Source organism: Lutra lutra, chromosome 13, assembly GCF_902655055.1.
Source record: "Lutra lutra chromosome 13, mLutLut1.2, whole genome shotgun sequence".
In the NCBI taxonomy this organism is placed as follows: domain Eukaryota; kingdom Metazoa; phylum Chordata; class Mammalia; order Carnivora; family Mustelidae; genus Lutra; species Lutra lutra.
The window spans coordinates 63,088,962-63,111,191 of record NC_062290.1 but is presented as its reverse complement, the minus strand read 5'-3'; the positions used below and the strand labels follow the sequence as shown (position 1 = coordinate 63,111,191).

The window sequence follows — 22,230 nt, the reverse complement described above, 5'->3', positions numbered from 1 at the left end:
AGTTTCACCAAGGTAGGGCCATACCGGCAGAGCTGGACAGGGGTGCTGTGAAACCAGGAAGAGCACGCAAATGGGGTCTCATCTTATACCTGTCTGCTTAGCCCTGACCCTCCCGCCGCCACTTTTTCAGAGCCGAATAAGACCTTCTCAAGAGGGGCAGAGACAAGAGACCACCCAGTAAAAGATTCATCAATTTCTGAAATTTTTTTTGTTTTCATTTTTTTTTAAACTTTCATGCGTCTCCCCATTCCACATGACCCCCTGCCACTGCCCACTTCTGAGAAAGACTGAGTAAGACGCGCGATCCCCAGGTATTTCGAGACCCAGGTTCCACCCCGCCTCTTCACGGATGCAGAAACTGAGGGACGGGGACCCCGCGGGCAGTGTTCCCCCGGCCACCTGAGGACTCACAGCGGGTTCCAGCGCTCGGGCAGGCGGCGGTGCAGCGAGATGCGGTCGCTAAGGTAGATGTTGATCTGGTGCAGCCGCACACTCTCCTCCTGCAGCCGCAGCTCCTCGCCCTGCAGCTGCAACCGCACCGCCTCACCCTGCGCGCCCAGAGCGTCGTCGGGCACCGGCGGCCGCGGCAGGACCGGGTCGCGCCGCCCCGGGCGCCGGGGTGCGCAGGGGTCCCGGCTCCGCCGCCTGGCCCCGCGCCGCTCCCGCAGCACCGGAGCCCAACCCGGCCAGAGCCAGCAGCGCCAGCAGCGCCAGCAGCGCCTCCCGGCCGCGCCGCCGCCCCCGAGGGCAGCGCCTCCAGGCCGCGCGCCCCCACATGAGCCCGCCAGCTGGGCCAGCGCTCGGCTCGCCCGGAGGCGGCGGCGCAGACCCGGACCCGGATCCCGGAACAGCCGCGCCGCGCCGGCCCCGCCCCGCCCCGCCCCCGCCCCGCCCCACTTGCGCCCCGCCCCCTTCCCGCCCACCCGCCCGGTAGTGAGCGCGGCCCCCAAGCCGCGGAGGGTGGCTGGTCTTGGCTGGGCACACGCGCGGGCTTGCCGAGACTCGCACCTTCCTCGTGGCTGGGTGCATTAGGATCAAGTGACGGCCGTAAAAGCCTCAGCTCAGCGCCTGGCACATCCTAAGCGCTCGGTATATAGTGGCAGAGTGAGCCCTGCAGGAGTGCTGTGAATTTTACTCGCTTATCTCATCTGACCCTTAAGCAGTCCAATATAGGGGTAGGATTATCAACTCCATTTAACAGATGAGGGGCCTGAGGCACAGTGAGGCTAATACACCTGGACTGTGTCACTGAGGCCTGCAGGCCTACCAGAGACATAATACTGCTTAGATCCCTTCAAGAGCAAACCTTCCCCCGCTTCCTGTTACTCAATCTCTGCGTTTCTTAGCCCTCACTTGGTAAAAGCCTCCAAGAAACTGACCAAAGGAATGACCCTTCAGAGACACACACGCATACCACCCCAACTATGATCGTGTACACCCCAGGCCATCAGTTCCCCTGACCTTGGCCAGAGGCTTCCTTTGAGGGGACTGAAGAAATGAAGGAGCCATGGGGGTTGCTGGAATATTTAACAGGTCAAAACTAGAGTGAGGCATGAGGCTGTCTCCAGACAGAAAATTATAGGGATGGGCAAAACAAAACAAAATTAGTAATCAAAAATAAACAATACTTTTAAAAAATCAAAATGAAAGCAAAAAATCCCTGAACAAAACACCAAAATTTTAAGAAGGCAGAATCTGACCCTGCACTTGCACGGCTCACCTCACTGGCCTCATTCTCCCTACCCCAGCCTTGCTTCCATGCCTCGATCTCAGTGGGGATTATGGATATCAAAGTAAAAAATCATCATTTCTTCTTTTAAAAATATGCCCTTGACTTGTGAAACTTCTATCTCAATTCAAAACAAAAAATAAATAAAAGAACTAAGAGAAATTAAAAAAGAGAGAGAGAGAGCAACTCTTGTCTCCTGCCCAACGCTCAAGTCCTCAACTTGACAGGAAAGGGGTCCTCAGAATGTGACTCCAAACTCTGCAAGGCCTACCCCACGCCACTGGGGCAGAGGGGAGCAGGGTCTCCCATTCCCAAACCTTTGCATATGCTGTTCTCCCTGCTTGCAATGCCCTGCCTGCCTGGCAAACCCTCCTCTACCCTTTAAGGCCCTGCCAAAAGCCACCTCTTCCGCGAAGACTTGGGCAACTCCACAGCCTTTCAGGCAAATGCATTCAAGATGGCGTCCTCCTTTTGTGTATTAGTCAGGGTTCCATCAGAGAAACAGAACCAGGAGATATATTAAGAGATTTATGGAAGGAATTGATCTACACAATTGCAGGGGCTGGTTAAGCAGGTCCAAAATCTTTAGGGCAGGCCATCAGGAAGGGAAGGCTGAAACTCTGGCTTGAGCTGAAGCTACAGTCCCAGACAGAGTTTCTTCTTTTTTTTTTTTTAAGATTTTTTATTTATTTGTCAGAGAGAGAGGGAGAGAGAGCGAGCACAGGCGGACAGAATGGCAGCAGAGGCAGAGGGAGAAGCAGGCTCCCCGCCAAGCAGGAGCCCGATGTGGGACTCGATACCAGGACGCTGGGATCATGACCTGAGCCGAAGGCAGCTGCTTAACCAACTGAGCCACCCAGGCGTCCCAGAGTTTCTTCTTTTTTAAGGCAACCTCAGTTCTGCTCTTAAAGACTTTCAACAGATTGAACCAGACCCACCTGGATAATTTCCATTAGTTAAAGTCAACTGATTATAGACGTTAGTTATGTCTGCAAAATATCTTCCCGGTGACCCCCAAGTTAGTGTTTGATTGAACACAATGGGGATTAAAACCTGGCTAAGGGGACGCCTGGGTGGCTCAGTTGGTTAAGCAGCTGCCTTCGGCTCAGGTCATGATCCCGGCGTCCAGGGATCGAGTCCCACATCGGGCTCCTTGCTCATCAGGGAGCCTGCTTCTCCCTCTGCCTCTGCCTGCCATTCTGTCTGCCTGTGCTTGCTCTCTCTCCCTCTCTCTCTGACAAATAAATAAATAAAATCTTTAAAAAAAATAAAATAAAATAAAACCTGGCTAAACTGACACATCAAACTGACAATCTCTATCAGTTTCCTGGGGCTGCCATAACAAAGGACTACACTCTGGGTGGCTGAAAACAACAGAAATGTATTCCCTCTCAGTTCTGGAGGCTAGAAACCCAAAATCAATTAGTCCTATCACCAAGGTCCTGATTTCTTGGAAGGCTCTGTGGGTGGAAACCATTTCATACTTTTCTCTTAGTTTCTGATGTTGCTTGAAATCCTTGTCATTGCTTGGCTTACTCATGTGTCCCTCCAACCTCTGGCTCCATTGTCATTCTTCTGATGTGCATCTGTCTACATCTCTTCTACTCTTCTTCTAAGGACACCAGTCAGATTGGATTTGGGCCCACTCTAATGACCTCATCTTAACTGGATTATGTCTGTGAAGACCTTATTTCCCAAATAAGGAAATCCACATTCATAGGTACCAAGGATTAGGACTTCAGCGTATTTTGTTGCAGGGGCTCAATTCACTCCATAACACCATCAAACTTTGTTAAAACGCTTGGTGCATTGGATCGTGTTTTATTTAACCCTAGCCTATAACGACGAGGACAACAACAACAAATGTAAGGGACAATGAGTGGTGATCACTTCATGATCGCAGAGCTTAGTAGTGTCAGACACACAGAAAGTGCTCAGTTAATGTCTGGCTTTGTTTCTTATGCTGCCTTCTGTTGACATCTGTTTGAACTCGCTGGGGAGGTATCTGACGGAAGGCACAACCTGGTTAAGGGCAGGGAGCAGTTACTCCCAAAATGTAATGAACATGAATTCTTGAGGTCTTGTTGCTAGAAAGCCCTCAGTGGTAACTCAGTATGGGAGTTTTCAAAAAATCTGCTCCCAGAAACCTGAGTGAACCACCCAAGAAAATAAAAAGAGGCTGGCGGGTGGGGGCCCCCCTCCCCCCATTCCCTTCCCTAAAATCAGAACATTGACGCTTATCTGCTTAATACTTTGAGCTTCCTTCTCAGATTATAGTACCCTCCTCCCTAATGACCAGAGGAACTGGTAATAACAACCAGAGAAAGTGTGTTGCGCAAGCCCACAGCAGGTCAGTGGCAGAACAGGAAATAAACGATGTAAAAGGAGGCTGACACCAGTGGATATCTGCCAACATCCACCCTCCTCTCTTAAGAGTAGAACTCTTGAGTTTTTGCTTGTTTGTTTCTCTGGCCCCATGGTGTAAAGACCAGGCATTCTAAAGCCTAGCATCCCCAGCCTACTTCGCAGGTAGGCATGGCCATGTGACTGAGTGTTCAGCCAATGGGCTGTCAGTGCAGTTGTCAGATGGTGCTTCTAAGGAATGTTCTTAGAGGAAACTTCCTTACCCTTCCTTCTTCCTACTGGCTGGACTGTGGATATAAAGACTAGAGCTCAAGCAACCACCTCGGGTTATGAGGTCAAAGGCGTGCACTAAGGGTGGTGAAACCATAGGGCATCAGGAACCAGGTCCCGGACATTGTAGACATTGAACGAATCCCAATGGGCTCCTTCCAGGCTTTGCTTATGTGAGGGAGAAATAGGCTTCTGCCTTGTTTGCACCACTGTTCCTATGGGTCTTCTGTCCTATGCAGCCAAATCTAATCCTAAGTGATATGCAGGATAAATTGCACAAGAATTCCCCCCAAATCTGGCTCTGATGGTGTAGTGGTTTCAAAACAAGGCTGCAAATTATCAGATACTCCCTCACGTTGAATCGGAGCAGACCTGTAACTGCGTCAACCATTAGGTGATAGTAGAAGTGAAGTTCTGTGACTTCCCTGGCTGGGAATAAGAAGGCACAAAGCTTCCATCTTATTTACAGGATCCCTGTTCTTGCAGCCTTAAGCTACCAGGGAAGAAATCAGACTATCATGATATCGTTGTGCTGGAGAAGTCCCAGGTAGGATATCTTGCCCACAGTGCCAGCTGTGCCCAATCCTCTGCCGGCCCAGCCAGCCCAGGCATCAGACAGGTGCGTGAGGAAGCCATCTTGAAAGTGTCTCCACCCTGGCCATTTGAGTCACCCCAGCCATCCAGGTCACCTCATCTGTGGCCCTAGACATCATGGAATGGAGAAAAGAGGTAGCCTTTTCAAGTTCTTGACCCACAGAATCCATGAGTATGATAAGGTGGTTCGCATTTTATACCATGAAGTTTTGCGATGGTCCATCACTCAGCAATAGATAGCTAGAACTAATGGATGATTTTAGTCAACAGTATTTTTAATTCAGGAAATATTTATTGAGCATCTACTATGTGCCAGGCCTAGGGTCTAGGCATGCTATAATGACCAAGTGTCAAAGAGAAACAAAACCAGACACCAGCTGAAGTGGTAAGGACAGATCTTAATCAGTAATGGATGACTGCACTAGAGAAGAGGGCCCAGCATGAACAGATTCAACTTTGATTTGACCAGAATGACTGAGCATTTTAAATAGAGTCAGGGAAGTGAAAAATTACAAAAGCGTGATCAGCATAAATGCTGATGATGCCTGCTGTATCTGTGGTTGGCAAGGATCAGAGTGAGGATTCTATCCTCCCAGAGGCTTATAAGGCAGAGGCCCTATCCTTCCTGATGATATTGTAAAGGAATGGCTTTCAGTCCTTGGGAAAGACACTCTTGATTTGTAGGAGATACACATACATCTTAAAGGGACAGAGAAAGTACTTATAATTATAAGCCCTTCTTAGCAAACTCTATAGGAAAGGGTGGTTAGGGGCCGACAGTTAGGTGTTAGCTATGATAAAGAGTGAATTCTTTGGACAGCCATGTGCTTCCTTCAGCAGATACTTAAGGGGAGCTGGGGACATCCTACCAGTGCAGCCTTGAGCTGTTAAAAACTGTCAGTGTTTACATCTTTAATGTGAAGGGAAGTAGGTATACAAAATCACCTATGTTCAGACTCTATCCTCATTACAGGCCAAGGTTGAGGCCTAGTTGAGAAGGAGGCTGAGAGGAGCCTGGCTAGGGTTTGATCAAGGAGAGAGTCTTGGTTGCGAGAGATATTTTTGACATCATGGTGCTTACAGGGCAATGGAACAGACAGACATTAAAAAGGTAACTTACCAGAGTTGTGGTTAGTGTGTTGAAGACAAATTACAGGGTGCTTTAGTTGAGGGGTTTAGAAAGACTTCACTGAGGAAATAATGTTTACATGGATATCTGAATTTAACATACCAGAGATTTGAAAACATCTTTTAGGTGAATATGGAACTCCCTCTGCTGGTTCCCAGCTCAGAGCAAGGAATAGTTTTGCATCTCCCATAGAAGGATAGAGTAAGTAAGCTGTATTTTTTTTTTTAACTTTTTACATCCTGGGAAACTACTCGAAAGCTTTTTATCAATTATTCTCTATTCTCAAGGGACCATGGTCCAAAAAAGTTAAGAGACATATATCTGGTCTGATCTCTCATTTTATAGATGGAAAGCCCTAGACACAGAGTAGGGAAAGAGCCTTTGAACAAGCTGGTGTCTCAGCGACATGTAGGCTCTCACCTGCCGCCGCCCTTATAGATTCACAGTTGCCCTGGTCTGGAGCCCTCCCCATTGGCTCGAGGAGGCAAAGGGCTTGGGGTGAGCCTGCAAAGCAGCTCCCACACAGGACGACCTTCTACGGAGACCAGACTGGTGGGACTTCAGACCAGACTTCACTCACGGAACAGAGTCTGCCGGCTGGTACTAGAAGACAGGTGTGAGAGGAAAGGCCTGGAGCTGTGCCTTCTGGCCTCTGTCCAGACGCTCAACACAATTAAGATCTGCGGTCAGATTAGAAAACAGACAAGGATTACAACTCATAATGTCTTGGATCAGCTTACCACACTGGAATGCTTCCTGATAGAGGCTCAGCGGCAGAGAAGGGAGTGTCAGCCCGGCACAACACGGGTTCAGTTCCCGGCTAATGGTAAGAGCTGTCGTTTACGGAGCATCCGTGTGCCGTAAACCGCCAGACTTTACTCTTCATGTCCCATTCTCATTTCACTCTCCTGACAACCTTGCAAGGCAGACAGAGGAGGAGAGTTTGGCTCAGAGAAGGGAGGGATTTATTTAGCCAGGGTCAAGGGACATGGCCGTGGCAGAGCAATAGTCTGAGTCCAGGTCACTTGACTGAATTCAGGATTTTCCACACACACAGTTGGCTGGCAAACTGCTGTCAGGGCAAAAGGCAACTCAGCTTATGTAGGGGCATAGCCTCGGAGCCCGCTTGCTTGATGTCACAGACGGCTCTGTGGCCCTAGGCCATTTGCTTATCTGTAAAATGGTGGTGATCATGATGGTACCTCTGGAGTAGGGTTTTTGGGAAGACTGAGTGACAGAGTCCACACAGCCAGCCTCCCCAGGCTCAAAGCAGGGTGGGAAGAGTTTCTACAAGGGCAAAGGGAAGGTGTCTTGCTACTCATGTGGTCCTTACACTGGCAGCATTGGGACCACCTGGGAGCTATTGGAAATACAATAGCTCATTAGCAGAGGAAAAGCACGAGGAGTCATTATTAACAATAACAAGCTGGCACCCACAGAGGGCAAATTCAGCGGGGACCTTAATCCTTTTTGTATCTTGTCCTCTCTTGGGTGTGTTGTTTGTTTGGGGAGCTTATTTGTTCTTTGACCACACCATCTCATTTCCTCAGCTGTTCAACCAACAGACAGATTTCTCTAGAAGGCACTTTTGATTTGTCATATTAGCTCTCTTCACAGGGATCACTTCATCCCTTTCGGAGTTTAATGTGATATATGGTAGATGTGGTATTTCAAACATCAGTGGGGAAAAGATGGCTGATTCAATCAACGATTGGAGCAACTTGATAGCTGTGGGCTATCCTCACCCTTACACCAAGAAAAGTTCCAAGTGATCTAAAGATGTAAAAGTAAAATAATTTTAAAAATCCAACAATAAAAGTATTGGATCAAGAAAACCTAGACACCATTATAGAAAAGATTTATAAAGTTGACTACATAAAAATTTTAGTATTCTATAAGGCCCGAAATAATATGAAGACAAAAGACAAATCAGAAAGAGATATTTGCAGATGACATCTACCCAGTATTTAAGTCAACAGGGACCTAAAAAGAACAGAAATAAAAATAGCTGAAAGATCTGGAGAGACCGCTCCCCCAGTAAAGAAATATAAATGGTCTAGAAACGTATCAAGATGTGTTCAGTTTCTCTATGTAAAAGGCATGCAAATTAAACTTACTCTGAAATATTTTCTCATCTATCAGATTGGCAAAGATTTAAAAAGTTATTCATTCCAGTGCTGGCAAGGATATGAATAAATAGGCTGTTTATTCCTACCACTATTGGTAGGAAGGCAAACTGGTACAACCTTGTGGAAAGCAATTAGGCAACATTTATTAGAAATGTTAATGTTAATATCCTTTTGATTCTGCAATGTCACATCACAGAACAAATTCACAAGTGCTCAGAGATGAGCTTACAAGAAGCTTATTGTGTATAAAAGCGAAAAGTTGTTAACCCAAAGGCCCATTAATAGGAGATTATAAGATAAAATATTGCGCATTCATACACTAATATGCCACAGTTTTGTTAACAAGAATGACACTAATTCTAGGTGTTTAACATACAAATGTGCTTAAGATGCATTATTAAGAAAAGCAAGCTAGTACAACTGTATGGATGGTATGATCCTGTTTTGGTACGTTAATATATATACAAAGGAAAAATCTCTAAAGAAATATTCACTGAAGTGTTACTATTATATTTATTTTTGGTGCATGAGATTCTGTGGGACTTTTCTTTTCATTGAATTTATTCATTTTTTTCAACAAATATTTTTTGATTACCTACCACATTTCGATCATTGATCTCAAGGTCCTCGCATTCTATATTTGCACAACATTGGATTTCTTTTCAACAAACATTATTATTATATTAGGGAAAAGAGGTTAGATACTCTTTGGAGATGATTTTACTTCCAGGCCTTCCCTACCTCCTCCCTAAGCCACTGCGTGGGTCTCTGGAATCCAGTCCCCTTATTCCCTCTTTCCAACCTGTTTCCTCACTTTTTCTACCATTACCCAGATCTCCCCCAGTTTTTCTGCTCAACCTGTGGCCAAGCTCTCCCATGAAGCTGTCAGTGATATCCCCAAAATGTGACACCTTCCTCCAAATTGACAGTGAAAACTCATTGACCACCCTCTCCACAATCATGTGGGATTCCCTGGGAGCCAGGGGCCATCCCCACCATCCATAATATGCCATCACATACACCATGCCTGGCACATAGATGGTATCCAATAGATGTTGGTTGGATGAGGACTGTGCTGGTGATAGAAGTACACTGCTCAGACCACCCTTCAAGAGAACCCACTGCGGGGAGCACAGCTGGCTGAGAGCCTCCAGCTTCTATGCTTTCCAATCTTCTATGAAGTTCTTGCTGAAGCTGTTTCCCCTGGTTTCTCCCAGTCAATGACTAAGCATAGGGGATATAAGAACCCAGCTACTTCTCTCTGATGCAGGACACCCTAGCAGGCCACCTTTGCCTGGGGATTCCCCATTGGCTTGGCGAAGACATTTCCAGAACTGCAGAGCACTCTGGAGCCTTCCTACCCCCAGCCTCCTCCCTTCCACTCTCCTTTCCCAGCTGTAGCATCTGCATTAGGGTCCGAAGGCCCTCCTTCCCTTTCGTCCTCCTTCCTCCTTCATCCAAGCATTTCTCCTGGGGTGGGGGGGGGGACACCTTGGCATTTGGTTCTCAGAGGACCCAAAACAACACAGGGATCAATGAAAAAATATTGGAAGAGAGTTCATATATAATAAGACTATAGATACACTTGTATAAGAGTTTTATGTACAAAGATGTCCCAGATTCATGCGTTGAAAACTATGTGTACGTGAATCACTGGGAGGTCATGCTGAAATGTCGATTCTGGTCCAGTAGGTCTGGGGTGGATGCAAGACGCTGTGTTTCTAAGAAGCTCTGGGATAGTACCAAGGCTGCTGGTCCAAGGACCGCATTTTGAGTAGCAAGGTGCTAGAATGTTTATATCACCACTGAGTCTCTCCTCCCTGCTCTGAACCGTGAGAGGACGACTGAGGGGACCTTAGCAGCAGGGTCAAACCTCTGGCTAACAGCTGGGTTTGGCCAAGAAGGAGCACTAGAGTGCAGGAGGAGGAGGAGGTCAGAGGGTTTTATTGCTCTGGGGATTATTCCCTACTAGGTTGCTATAGGTTGGCTGTGTCTCTCTACCAAAGGTCCTAACTCCTATCAGCGAGATGTCCCCATTTTTCTCTCTTGCAGAATTCCAGTAACTGCTCTCTCCATTCCCCCTTCAGGCCTGGGGTGGCAATGGCTCCCTACTGTTAGCAGCTTTGGAGTACTGCACCATCTCTTGGCGTTCGTAGTAAACTCTGCCCACAGTTCTGTAATTAGTCCTTTAGTAAATGCTCCTCATTTCTTCAGCCAAGTGTACCATCTGTCTCCTGCTGGGACCCTGACCTATAAGCGCTGTCAGAACAAGATTTGTTTTTCTATAATAGCAGAACAGTGGAAACAACCTAATTGTGCATCATTTAAAAATGATTAAATAAATTAGGGTACATCTGCTTAATGGTGTTCCATGCTACCACTAGAAAGGATATAGCAGATCTATATTCACCTGCATGGAAAGATGCCGTTTGTTAAATTTTTTAAAAAGCAAGATCCCGAAGAGCCTGCAGGGTATGAAATAAATTCATTCACAAAGTAAAATATGCATTTGTGAAGCCTGGGATTACAGGGGATGACAACCCTGCTCCAAACAAACTTACCAAAAAAAATGGGGGTTGGGGGTGGAGTGGGGGGAGGAGCTTCGAAGATTTTCTGACTCCCCCTCTCTCCATCACTTGTCGTGCTTTCCTGAGTGGTAGCTTCTCTCCCAGGCAGACTCTTCAAGTGGTGGCAGAGCAAGCACAGTGTGGCTTACAGCATCTGGACAGCCTGACAGTTGACAGCTTTAGCACAGAGGCCCTGGTTCCTAATTGTTTTAGCAAAAACTCCCGGGCTGAAGCACTCAGGATGGGCTGGGACATAATCTAACCACTGAACCATACAGACTGAGAGCAGGGAGGGAGGCTCCCTAAAAGAAAGGAGGCATTTCTTCCTGGAGTAGGAGAAGCAGAGCAGGTATAAGCAGCAGATACTCACTCTTAAGGGAATATTTGTAGTAGACATTTATCGTTTTTGGCTGCCCAGTATCTGAACCTGCTCCCTAATCTGGAGTGTTTCTTCCCTTCTAGGGAACTCTTCTAGGGAACCTATCCTGGAGCCTACCTCCTGCTATATATGCTGAAAATGCCCGAAATGCACTTTCTCAATCTCCCTTTCTGCCAGTCAGACCACGTGACCCAGGCTGAGCCATTTACTCTCTCTCATCTCAGGCTCTCACTCTGGAGCTGGGAATTCCAGAAAGGGCCCATGTGTACTCCATCCTGGTATAGGGTGCAGCCATACTGTAATATGGTGCGCCCTTCTTGGTTGTGGGCCTTCCAACACTGGTTCTTTGGTCCTTGTGGGATCTGTGAGCTACAAAAAGATCCTTGTATTAAATCCCCTTTCTACTGAAATTATCCAGAGGGTTTGTTTCTACAGTGTGCAATCAAGAAAGTTGATCAATGCCTATATGTACATATGCATGTCTGTATACGTGTGAAACATCCTTGGAAAGATGAAACAAATGTGAATATTGGTTACGTATAGGGAGTAAGACCAGGAAGTGGGAGAAGAGGGAAAGGGGCTTTCACTTTGGCGTTATGTCCTTCTATACTGTCAGAATTTATTTTTTACCACACATGTAACTTTTATAATGAAACAGCTAGTTAGTAAAAAGCTGAATAAGTAGAATTTTATTTTTATTTATTGATTTTTTAAAGATTTCATTTATTTATTTATTTGACAGACAGAGATCGCAAGTAGGCAGAGAGAGGGGGGGAAGCAGGCTCCATGCTGAGCAGAGAGCCCGATGAGGGCCTCAATGCCAGCACCCTGGGATCATGACCTGAGCTGAAGGCAGAGCCTTTAACCCACTGAGCCACCCAGGTGCTCCTGAATAAGTAGAATTCTAAAAGGATGCAATTATTCAGGATTTTCACAGAAACAAATGTCTTCATTAGACCTTCAAAAGGAAGTCATCCTCACCTCTGTTGTAAATGGGGCCAAATCAGGAACGGAGTGAGAGTGTACCACTTCACACACTGGACCTATGTGATTAGCTCTAGCCCTGTAACTTGCCTGTTCACTTTCCATGGCTTCCCATTACTCCCAGAATAAATCCCACTATATTCATCCTGGCATTCATTGGCCCTTGGGAAGCTGAGCCCTGTGTAGTTTCGAGGTTTCTCCTCATCTTTACATTTTGCTTAGACTTCTTCTTCCAGCCCTGCTGGCCCAGATCCTAAGGGTATTACCATCTTCTCTGATCTGCCAATGCCATGATCCTTATTCCTTTTTCAGGCCCTCATCAAGTGCTGATCTGTGTTATGATTCTATGTACACAAGACATAGCCATTTACACATCGTGTACTGAGCACCTACTGTATCTGGCCTTCTGCTAAGCTTTCAGACCACAGCTCAGAGTCTAGGGAAACAAATCATATCAGAATAACATATCAGAATGTTAATGTTATCGCAAGGAGCAGGTGGTGCAAGCAGTTTGCAAACAGGGCTGCCCTTGTTAGAAGCTCCCCCCCCACCGGGGCCTGGATGGCACTCTCCCCAAATGTCAGCCTGGCTCCATGGTCTGTGCTAGTGTCACATTCTCAGGGATACCTTCTGTACCCATCCTATTATAAAATAATACCCCATCCTTTTTTTTTTTCTTAAGATTTGATTGATTAGTTGATTGATTGATTTGACAGACAGAGATCACAAGTAGGCAGAGAAGCAGGCTCCCTGCTGAGCAGAGAGCCTTGATGCGGGGCTGGATCCCAGGACCCTGGGATCATGACCTGAGCCACCCATGCGCCCCAATACCCCATCCTTTAACCTATGTACTAGGATTTAGGTTGTGCTCTATTTATTGTTTCAATAGCACTCATCGCTGACACCTGTATAAGTTACTTACTTGTTTGTGTATTTACAGATTGTCTTTTTCCACTGTCGGGTCCAGGAGAGCAGGGATTTTATTTTGTTCCTGCGGCTTCTCCAGCACTGAGAACAGTGCATGCTTGGCACTCCATAAATATTTGTTGAGCCCAGAGCACAGAAGACCGGGGTCCCAGTCACCTCGCTCCTGCAGGAGAGTCCTGTGACTTAATCTCCCTAAGCCTCAGTGTCTCCTCTGTAAACTGGGGGTGGTCACTTGAGCCCTCCCTTGTGGCTGACGGGATGCTGCGAGGATCAAACATAGGCCTCAAGCTTCAGTATGCACCAGCATCACCCGGAGGGCTTGCTAAAATACAGGTAGCTGGGCCCCACACGCGAATTTCTGATCTCTTAGGACTGGGGTGGAGTCAGGAAATTTGCATTTGTAACAGTGTCCCAGATGGTGCCGATTCAAGAATCACTGATGAAAAGAGGAGGTACAGGAAGCGCTTGTAGCCTTAATCCGCAGGTAAGGACCGGCTCTAAAGGCCCCGCAGGACGTCCCGGGGGCCGGGTGCAGAGTGGACCCATCCGAGCCTCGCTTCAGCCAACAACTGGGAAGTTGCCGCTGTGCGCCCGGCGCCAGCGAGGCAGGGAGCAGCTGCACGCCACAGGCCCGGCCCGAGCGGCGGGGGACCCAGACCGGGTGGTTCCGAGTTCGCTGCGTGAGTGGGCTGGAGCAGGCGCTCCGACCTCCGCGCGGGACAGGAAGTCCCCTGAGCCGCCGGGGAGGGCCGTCACCAGGAGCCGCACGGGCAGAGACCGGCCGGTTAGCTTCAGAGCTTTCCGGAACTCACCGTCCCTCCCGGCGCGGCGAGGACGCGCGGCCCGGCCTCCAGCGCGCGCCCGGCACACAGTAGGCGCGCGGTCCCTCCCCCCTGGCGCGCGCCCGGCACACAGTAGGCGCGCGGGCGGCGGGCGGAAGGGGGCGCTGGCGCGCGGTATCCGGGGGCGGAGCCGGCGCGGCCGGCCAGACCGAGGGGCGCCGGCTGCCGGGCCGCGATGGGCGAGGGCGGGCTCCCCCCGGCCTTCCAGCTGCTGCTGCGTGCTTGCGACCAGGGCGACACCGAGACGGCGCGGCGGCTACTCGAGGCGGGGGCGGCGGAGCCGGCGGAACGCAGCGCGGAGCCCAAGGCGGGCGCGGAGCCGGCGAGGGCCGAGGCGGCCGGGCCCGGGACGGCGGCGGCGGCGGCCGGAGCGCCAGTGCCCGTGGACTGCTCGGACGAGGCGGGCAACACGGCGCTGCAGTTCGCTGCGGCCGGGGGCCACGAGCCGCTGGTGCGCTTCTTGCTGCGCCGCGGCGCCTCGGTCAACAGCCGCAACCACTACGGCTGGAGCGCGCTCATGCAGGCAGCCAGGTGAGGGGCCCGGGATCCCCAGGGGTGGTTTTGGCGGTCCCCGGAGCCAGGCGGGCTCAGGTGGCCGGCCCTGTCTGGCGCCCCTGCAGACGGCCCGGGAGGTAAAGAGTCAAGAACTCGTTCGAGAGAGCTGGAATGGTAAACTTTGAGCAGCTTGGGATTCTACAAGAAGTGGGAGCGCTTTCTAACAAAATCAGAATCTTAGAAACAGCGGGCCTTTCGAAACAATCTGAAGACCGCGTTGAATAGAATCTTAGAGACTTATCATCCTAGAGGTGTTCATTCATCCTTTCTTGCAACATGAGTTTCCCAAGAACCTACCTACCTACCCATCCTAGCCTGGGCGACGGGGACACTGTGGGAGCCAGGCACAGCCGCACCAGGAGCAGCTCACGCGCCAGTGGGCAGACCAGACAAGAGATGATGGGGAAAGTGCAGGGAGCTCTGGGGATGGCAGACCCAGTTCGTGGAAGTGGAGGAAGGTTTTTTGTAAGAATGATGTATATTTTCAAGTCGAGACTGGGTAAGAATTAACCAGGACAGAAGAATTGGGAGGTGGGAAGGGCGTGAGAGGAGGCTCACGCAAATGTTTGAAAGCAAACATGAACACAAGGCATTGGAAGGACTGCTAGAAGGATGTCAGTGCTAGGAGGGGCTGGAAGTAGTGGGAGAGGAGGCAGATGCTGTGTGGTAGGGCTGAGAAAGATGAGGTATCCTAAGGGCCCTGGGGAGTACTAGAAGGTTCTAGGCAGAGAGAGTGACAGAATCAGATTTTTTTTTTGGGAAGTTCACTTTCACTGCAGGGTGAGGACAGATTGGAGGGATGGGCTAGTGTCGGAAAGCTTGGTTGGCAGGCGATTGCAGCAGTCTAGGGAGAGGTGATGGTAGCCTGGACCAGAGCAGAGAGCAGTGGAGAGCAACTAGATGTTTGAGATGTTCTCAGGAAGCAGGATGAACGGGATTTGAAGCGCTGGTGGGAGGGGATTCTGCTATTCAGTAAAGTCACTCACCCCTGTTGGCCATCATCTTAGGCCGCACGCACCCCCCAGTTTGGTCTCTGGTGGGTGTTTTAGTATCAGAAATGGTTACATTTGGGGCGCCTGGGTGGCTCAGTCGGTTGATGTCTCTCTTTGGCTCAGGTCATGATCCCAGCGTCCTGGGATCAAGCCCCACATCCCACTCCCTGCTTAGGGGGAAGCCTGCTTCTCCCTCTCCCACTCCCCCTGCTTATGTTCCTTCTCACTGTGTCTCTATCAAATAAATAAATGGTTAAAAAAAAAAAAAGAAATGGTCACATTCATGTTTTATCCCATCCGGAAAACGGTAAGCTTTTCTGAGCACTTTTTGTGTCAAGCATGGGTTTCAGTGCTTTAAGTGAAGTAATTCATTTAATCCACAAAAACCTTGGGCTGTGTGAGTACTATTGTCATCCCTATTTTACAGATGAGGAATTGAAGCTCAGAGAGTTAACTTCTCAAGGCCACACAGCATTTAAGTGGCAGAGCCACATTCACACCCTGGCGGGTGGTTCCAGAGCCTGTGCTCCCGGCCTCTGTTCTAGGCCACCAATCCTGTAACCTGACTGTTTCCTCTTGGTCTTGGCCACAGGGAAGCTCCTCGACAAATTGGCCAAATGCTAAAGGGACAGGTTGCATGGTGTTTACTTTGGCCCTAACTTCACCCTTGGCCTCTTACTTTCCTTCTCCTGCCCTTCATTTCTTTGCCTGCCAGTGTGGCCTCTCTGCCCAGTACTTTGGGCTGTAGGACTTTGTGCCAGGTCTTTAAACACAGGTGTTAATTGCCGAAATTAATTGGTAATCACAGCTGCTGTTCAGAAAGCCCCACGCTTCCCCGTCCTCAGTAATTACCTATTAGAAACATAGCATCCACAAAATTCTCTCAGCCTTCCCTGAATTGCTTTGTTTTCAGCCTAATTGAATGACCTCTTGGGCTACCTGTGGGTTCAGAAAGTATTCCAGGTGTCAGCATTTAGGTTCAAATTCTCTCCTTTTCTTTCTATCTGATAATGTTTTGTACCAGAAGAGCTGGAGTTTGGGGGTTTTAGGGTCTAGGTTCAAGTTTTGACTCTTATCACTTTCAAAAAAGAGGCTCTGCTTTCCATTCAGGTCTTCAGTTTCCTCATCTGTGAAATGGGCATTATCAGTTTATTTCAAGGTTTATTGGGTGGTTCAGTCATTAAGCATCTGCCTTTGGCTTAGGTCATGGCTCAATCCCAGTCTCAGTCCCAGGGTCCTGGGATTGAGCCCCATGTCGGGCTCCCTGCTCAGCAGGAAGTCTGCTTCTCCCTCTCCCTCCACCCCTGATTGTGTTCCCTCTCTCGCTGTGTCTCTGTCAAAAAATAAAATAAAATAAAATCTTAAAAATAAATATTTTAGGGTTTATTAAGATCAAATGAGATAAAAATGTGACAGTACCTTTTAATCTGCTGTGAGGAGTTATCCTAGGTTTTATTTTATGCTTGATAATGAAATAGTGTGGTTTTTAAAAATTCTCTACTTCGATGGAGGATAAATGAGTTCTGTGGTCCTTTCCATGGCCTACCTCTGGACCATCCTCTGCTTGGTTATGCCAGTCATTTATTTAACACCGTCTACTGAGCCCCACTGTCGGTCAGCCCCCGGTCCTGTCCTCCGAGAGCGCACGGTCTAACAGGCAGACATAATGGTAGAAGGAAGGCTCAGGTGCATCCTAGAGGCAAGGACCGGGGGACTTCAGGTGCCTAGATGAAGGGCACCTGAACTCATGGCGGGAAGGGGTCCTGGAAGCTGCTCAGAGGGGGGTGAGCTCTGAGCTGAGTCCTGAAGCAGGATGGTATACTTAGGAGAGACGGACAGGGGAGTGTTCTGGGCAGAGAGGCAGGATGGCAAAGGCAAAGTCATGGAAGGAGTAGAATTGGTGAGTACAGGCCAGAGTGGAGGGGATGCCGTGGGGGTTGGGTGGACATGAAGTTGACTTGGTCAAGGTGGACAGGCCTCTTCAGGCAGTGGGAAGCTGGGCCGTGGCCGTCAGCTTGGGGCAATCCCGCCACAGAGGATGGGCAGGAAGGAATACGACTGGAGGTAGGGAGACAGGCTGGGTTTGAGGTTTTCTGCATTTGAGCTTGTGATTTTGATTTGCTCCCTTTCTGCTTTTGGAGAAGAGGAGGGACAGGCCCAGTCCCCCTAGAGCTGGAGGAGCCAGTTCACAAGCTCTCCCTCCAGAGACTGAGGTGACCCGGTGCCGTTAAGGTTCACGTCTCTGAAGGTATTTTTAAGTTCAGATCAGAGTTTGGCCTTGGCTTTGCCTCCACAGGGAGAAGGGAGGCCCTAGGTTTATAGGAGGTAGGAAACTCACTTCCGGAAAGGAGGGGAATGCGACAAGAGAACCAAAACGCTGCCTCGCAGATGCAGACGTTACTCAGGCGTTATGATCTGGTGCTCCGGACCCCTCTCCTGTCATTCTTTCTGGTTAGTCCAAGGCTCCTTCCAGCTCAGACACTCGCTGCTCAGCCCCAAGTGTGCCAACCAAAACCCTGCAAAACAGATCTTTTCTGCCCTCTGGTGGCTAAAGAAGGCAGAGGTTTTGCTGGGAAGAGGCATCTGTTTTCCTGGTATTGGTGTTGGTTGGTGGTCACTTGTGTGTCTCCCTGGCCCGCTCCAGCTTCCTGGAGGAAGGCCCCGCCCAGGCCTAATTCTTAGCCCCTGACAGCCGGCATTCCTGCCAGCAGGTGGCAGCAGGCTTCTGGCGAGCCCATCTCTGCTGACCAGAGCCGCGCTACTCCTCTTGGCATGCGGTGCCCTGGCTCATCTTGAAGGACCTTCTGTGTGTGTTTGGGGATGGGTAGACATGAGTCAGCCCTGAGCCCTGCCCACGGGAGTCAGCACAGACAGAAGTAGGTTGCAAGGCTACAAAGCAAAATAAAATGAACTCTCTGGGATGTGGGAAGCAGCATGGTGTAGGGGAAAAAGTGAGGACATCCGGACTCAGACAGACCTGGGCTCTGACCCTGACACCACTTCTTACCAGTTGGGTGACATCGGTACTTAGTGTAACATAAAAGGTCAAATGATCATTAAAACATCTATCACTTACGCAGCGCTCCTTTGGCCAAGCACTGTTCTGAGTGCTGCATATATTCTCTATTAATATATGCTAACTCGTTGAATCCTTAACAGCCCTTGAAGCAGACACGGTGATATATCCCTGTTTTACAGGTGAGGCCATGAAAGCATGAAGAAGCTAAAGTTCTTTCTCAGAGTTGTGTAGCTAGTGATTGGCAGAGCTGGATTTGAACCTAGACAGAGCAGTTGTTCATGTTTGATGGTGGACCTGCAGGGCCAGCACAGTGCCTGGCACCAGAAGAAGACCTTTTACTCTAAGTCGCTATTTTGACTTTAATAATTAATGACAGATGAGGATTACATAAGCTGTCTCCGTGTCAGTGCTCCATGTTAGTGTCACTAATTCTCTGTCTTCCTGGCAGATTTGGGCACGTGAGTGTGGCACATCTCCTTTTGGACCATGGGGCTGATGTCAACGCCCAGAACCGACTAGGGGCCAGTGTGCTCACTGTGGCCTCTCGGGGTGGCCACCTGGGTGTGGTGAAGCTGCTTCTGGAAGCTGGTGCCTTTGTGGACCATCACAACCCCTCCAGCGAGCAGCCGGGAACAGGGGACAGCAGGGACGAGCTGTTGGACATCACAGCCCTGATGGCTGCCATTCAACATGGGCATGAGGCCGTAGTGCGTCTGCTGATGGAGTGGGGTGCAGACCCCAACCGCGTGGCCCGAACTGTGGGCTGGAGCCCGCTGATGCTGTCGGCGCTCATTGGGAGGCTTGGCGTGGCCCAGCAGCTGGTGGAGAAGGGGGCCAACCCTGACCACCTCAGCGTGCTGGAGAAGACCGCCTTCGAGGTTGCACTGGACCGCAAGCATAGGGATCTTGCAGACTACCTGGACCCACTGACCACGGTCAGGCCCAAGACAGGTCAGGCTGTGCTGCCACCAACCCTTCCCTTTCCTGCCATGGCTTCACAGAGGACCCTAAATGGTGTTTAAATGACAAAAGCTGAGGCTTACCCAACCAGAGGGCATGCACAAATCAGAGTCTGGCCTACAGAACAGTCGGTCTTAAGTTGTGCTGTGCATTAGAATCAGTTGGAGTGCCTATTATTTGTGGGTCCAAGGGCTACCCTCTGGAGTGATTTGGTATCTGTGGGAAGAGCCCGGAACCCCCATAGCAAGGCCCCTCCTTTCCAACCAGACGATTCTGATGCAGGAAGTTCTGGGATCTTTTTAGAATCGGGGCCAGCCGACTTTTTCTGGAAAGGACCAGATAGTAAATATTTTAGACTTTGCGGGCCAGCCTCTGTCAGAACCACTCAATTCTACTAGAGAGAAAGTGGCCATACATTATATGTCAATGAGTGGGTATGGCGTGTTCTAGTAAAACACTAATTACCAAAATAAGCTGGGGAGCAGATTTGGCCCAGGACTGTAGTTTACCAACCCCTGCTCTAGAACAATGTGCCCTCTGCCCGTGAAGACCTTGGCCTCTGTAGGGGAGACAGGCAAGCAGGAAATAAATATTAAGTATACGGTATGGTAGGTGGGCAGTACCATGGTAGGGGCGGGAGATGGGCAAGGCTGAGGTTTGGGAGTGGTGGTGATTGGGGCGATGCAGGCTGCCCCTGGTGGGTGGCCTCCTGGAGCAGGTGAGACAGCAGCTGGCTTGCAGGAGCTGAGGGAGTGCTCCAAACAGGCTCTCAGGGAAGAGCCTTCAGGTAGGCCAGCAGCAAGGGCGAAAGTGTGTTATTAGTGATAGATTATTAAATAAATAACCGTTAGCCTCTAGCTGTTTTTGTGAGAGATGCCAAGAAATTCGCCTGGAAGACCCCCCCCCCAGTTCCCTCCCTCCTGTTAGCTACAAGAGGGTACCCCCCGACCCCTACTGTGGTTGTTCCTGGGCTCGGGCAGGGTCCCCAGTCTGCTGTGCTGCAGATGGCAAAACTGGCATCTGGAAGGAGAAGGGGACCATCAGTGGCACAGCTCCCCCAGCCTCCTGGGGTCAGGCTAGAGGGTCAGTGATTGTTTTGTATCAAATGGTTGCTTAGCAACCAGCACACAGGCCAGATGACACGCTTTTTCCTCAAGGGGTCTTGGCATGAGAAGGCTCCTCCCACAACAAATTAGACTTTTATACACTTAAAGGAATGTGACATATTTAAAACTGAGATGCAGAATCCTTTCTTAATAGTATTGCACTAGCAGAATTAGACACTCGGTCCCATGGCCCTGTCCGTACATCTCTGTGAAAAGCTTGGAGTTATGGAATACCCTTTCCCGGGTGGGTGCCAGTCACTGGTCAAGAGAACAAAAATTGCTGTTTGGATTTCTGGAGCATTTCCCATTTCCATTCTTGATCTCTGAAATCACCACATTGTCCCCATGTTAACATGTTATCCCCCTGTTGTTGGTGAGGAGAGTGATCATTCTAGAAACATACACACACTTTCCAACACACTCACTTCAAACTTGGTGATCCCTGCACCGAGCGGCAGCTTCCTCCCAGCTGCTTGAGGGGGCTGACCTGGCCCAGAGAGTTAGCCCAGAGCCACAGGTTCCCCTCGCAGCTCTCACACCTCTCACAGTTCCCCTGCCACGAACTCTGTCTCTGGAGTTCGTGGAATTGCCAGAAGTCTTGCATTCGGCCACCTACAGGGGTGTTGGTGCTGAGGATGTCTGTTTTCTAACAGTAGCACAGTACCTACCAACTCAGGCTCAGAGGAAGGTGACCGATGGGGAGGGGCCAGCATGAGGTGGGTACAACAAGGCCCAGGTTTGGGGATAGGCATGGCCTCCCATACCAGCTGGGCTGCAGGGACCAAGGTAAAAACATCAGGGGGCCACATCTGCAAGGCTGGGGCAGACTCAGAGTTGTTCAGATTGCTTCTTATTTAGGAAGGAAAACAAAAGTGAACATTGGGCTCTTCTGGTGGCCACATCCATGACCTCCCCCTGGGCTCAGCTGCTTAGTGTCTCCATTCTCTCCTTTGGGATTATCTCAGGGTTGTACCTTTAGTTTTTAGTAGAGAAGAATCGCTTTTTTTTTAAATGTTTTTTCATAGGAATCCAGATTTTTCCAAGACCATACTTTCCCATTACAGCTAAGAGAGGACATCCCAAAGTTTGGAATGCCCCAAAATGATTGCTTTATGGGTGTGGGATCAGGAAATGTTCTGCTTCTTCAGGTTTTGTTGGCCTGATGACTACCCAAGTTCTGTCTTGGGGGAATCTACAGACACTCTCTAACTCTTCCAGAAGGGCTGCTGGGTTGATCTGTTTCATGGGTCTCTGATCAGATTGCTTGGGAAACCAGATCACTTTTAAAGCTAGGCTGTATTGTTACATGTGGCTGACTTTTCTATTCTATTAATCTTTTGTGGTTAACTTTAAAATCTTTGTTTACCTAGATGAGGAGAAAAGGCGGCCTGATATTTCCATGCATTGAAAATGGGTAAGCACTTTAGAAAATCTTTTTGGAGATTTATGGATATAGGGACATTCTTCCAACCTGGTATTTGTAATCCATTTCAAGGCCACCCAGAGTGTTTGAGAAAGAAACAGGCATTTTGTTATTTCCTGACTCGGTGGTTTCACACAGGGTGGTTCAGCCCCTAGAGACTGGTAGTCATTATGATGCTTTATACACAAATTCCAGACTGCTCTCCCAGCCCCCCCCCCCCACCCCCCTGCCAAACCCTGTGGCTATGTTCTGGCTTTTCCC

General features: G+C 49.4%; 2 protein-coding genes across 2 annotated transcripts in view; one reads left to right on the top strand and one right to left on the bottom strand.

Annotated features, from left to right (window-relative positions):
• The window catches only part of GALNT12 (polypeptide N-acetylgalactosaminyltransferase 12), a 40,024-nt gene extending 39,173 nt beyond the window's left edge, over positions 1-851 (bottom strand). Inside the window, 2 exon segments of the mRNA XM_047700722.1 lie at positions 412-614; positions 616-851. Of these exon segments, the coding sequence (XP_047556678.1) occupies positions 412-614; positions 616-777 (365 nt within the window). The 5' untranslated portion in view covers positions 778-851.
• Positions 852-13,759: 12,908 nt separating this feature from the next.
• Positions 13,760-22,230, top strand: part of ANKS6 (ankyrin repeat and sterile alpha motif domain containing 6) — a 49,252-nt gene continuing 40,781 nt past the window's right edge. Inside the window, 4 exon segments of the mRNA XM_047700258.1 lie at positions 13,760-14,445; positions 18,929-19,431; positions 21,917-21,937; positions 21,940-21,960. Coding sequence (XP_047556214.1) covers positions 14,090-14,445; positions 18,929-19,431; positions 21,917-21,937; positions 21,940-21,960 — 901 coding nt within the window. The 5' untranslated portion in view covers positions 13,760-14,089.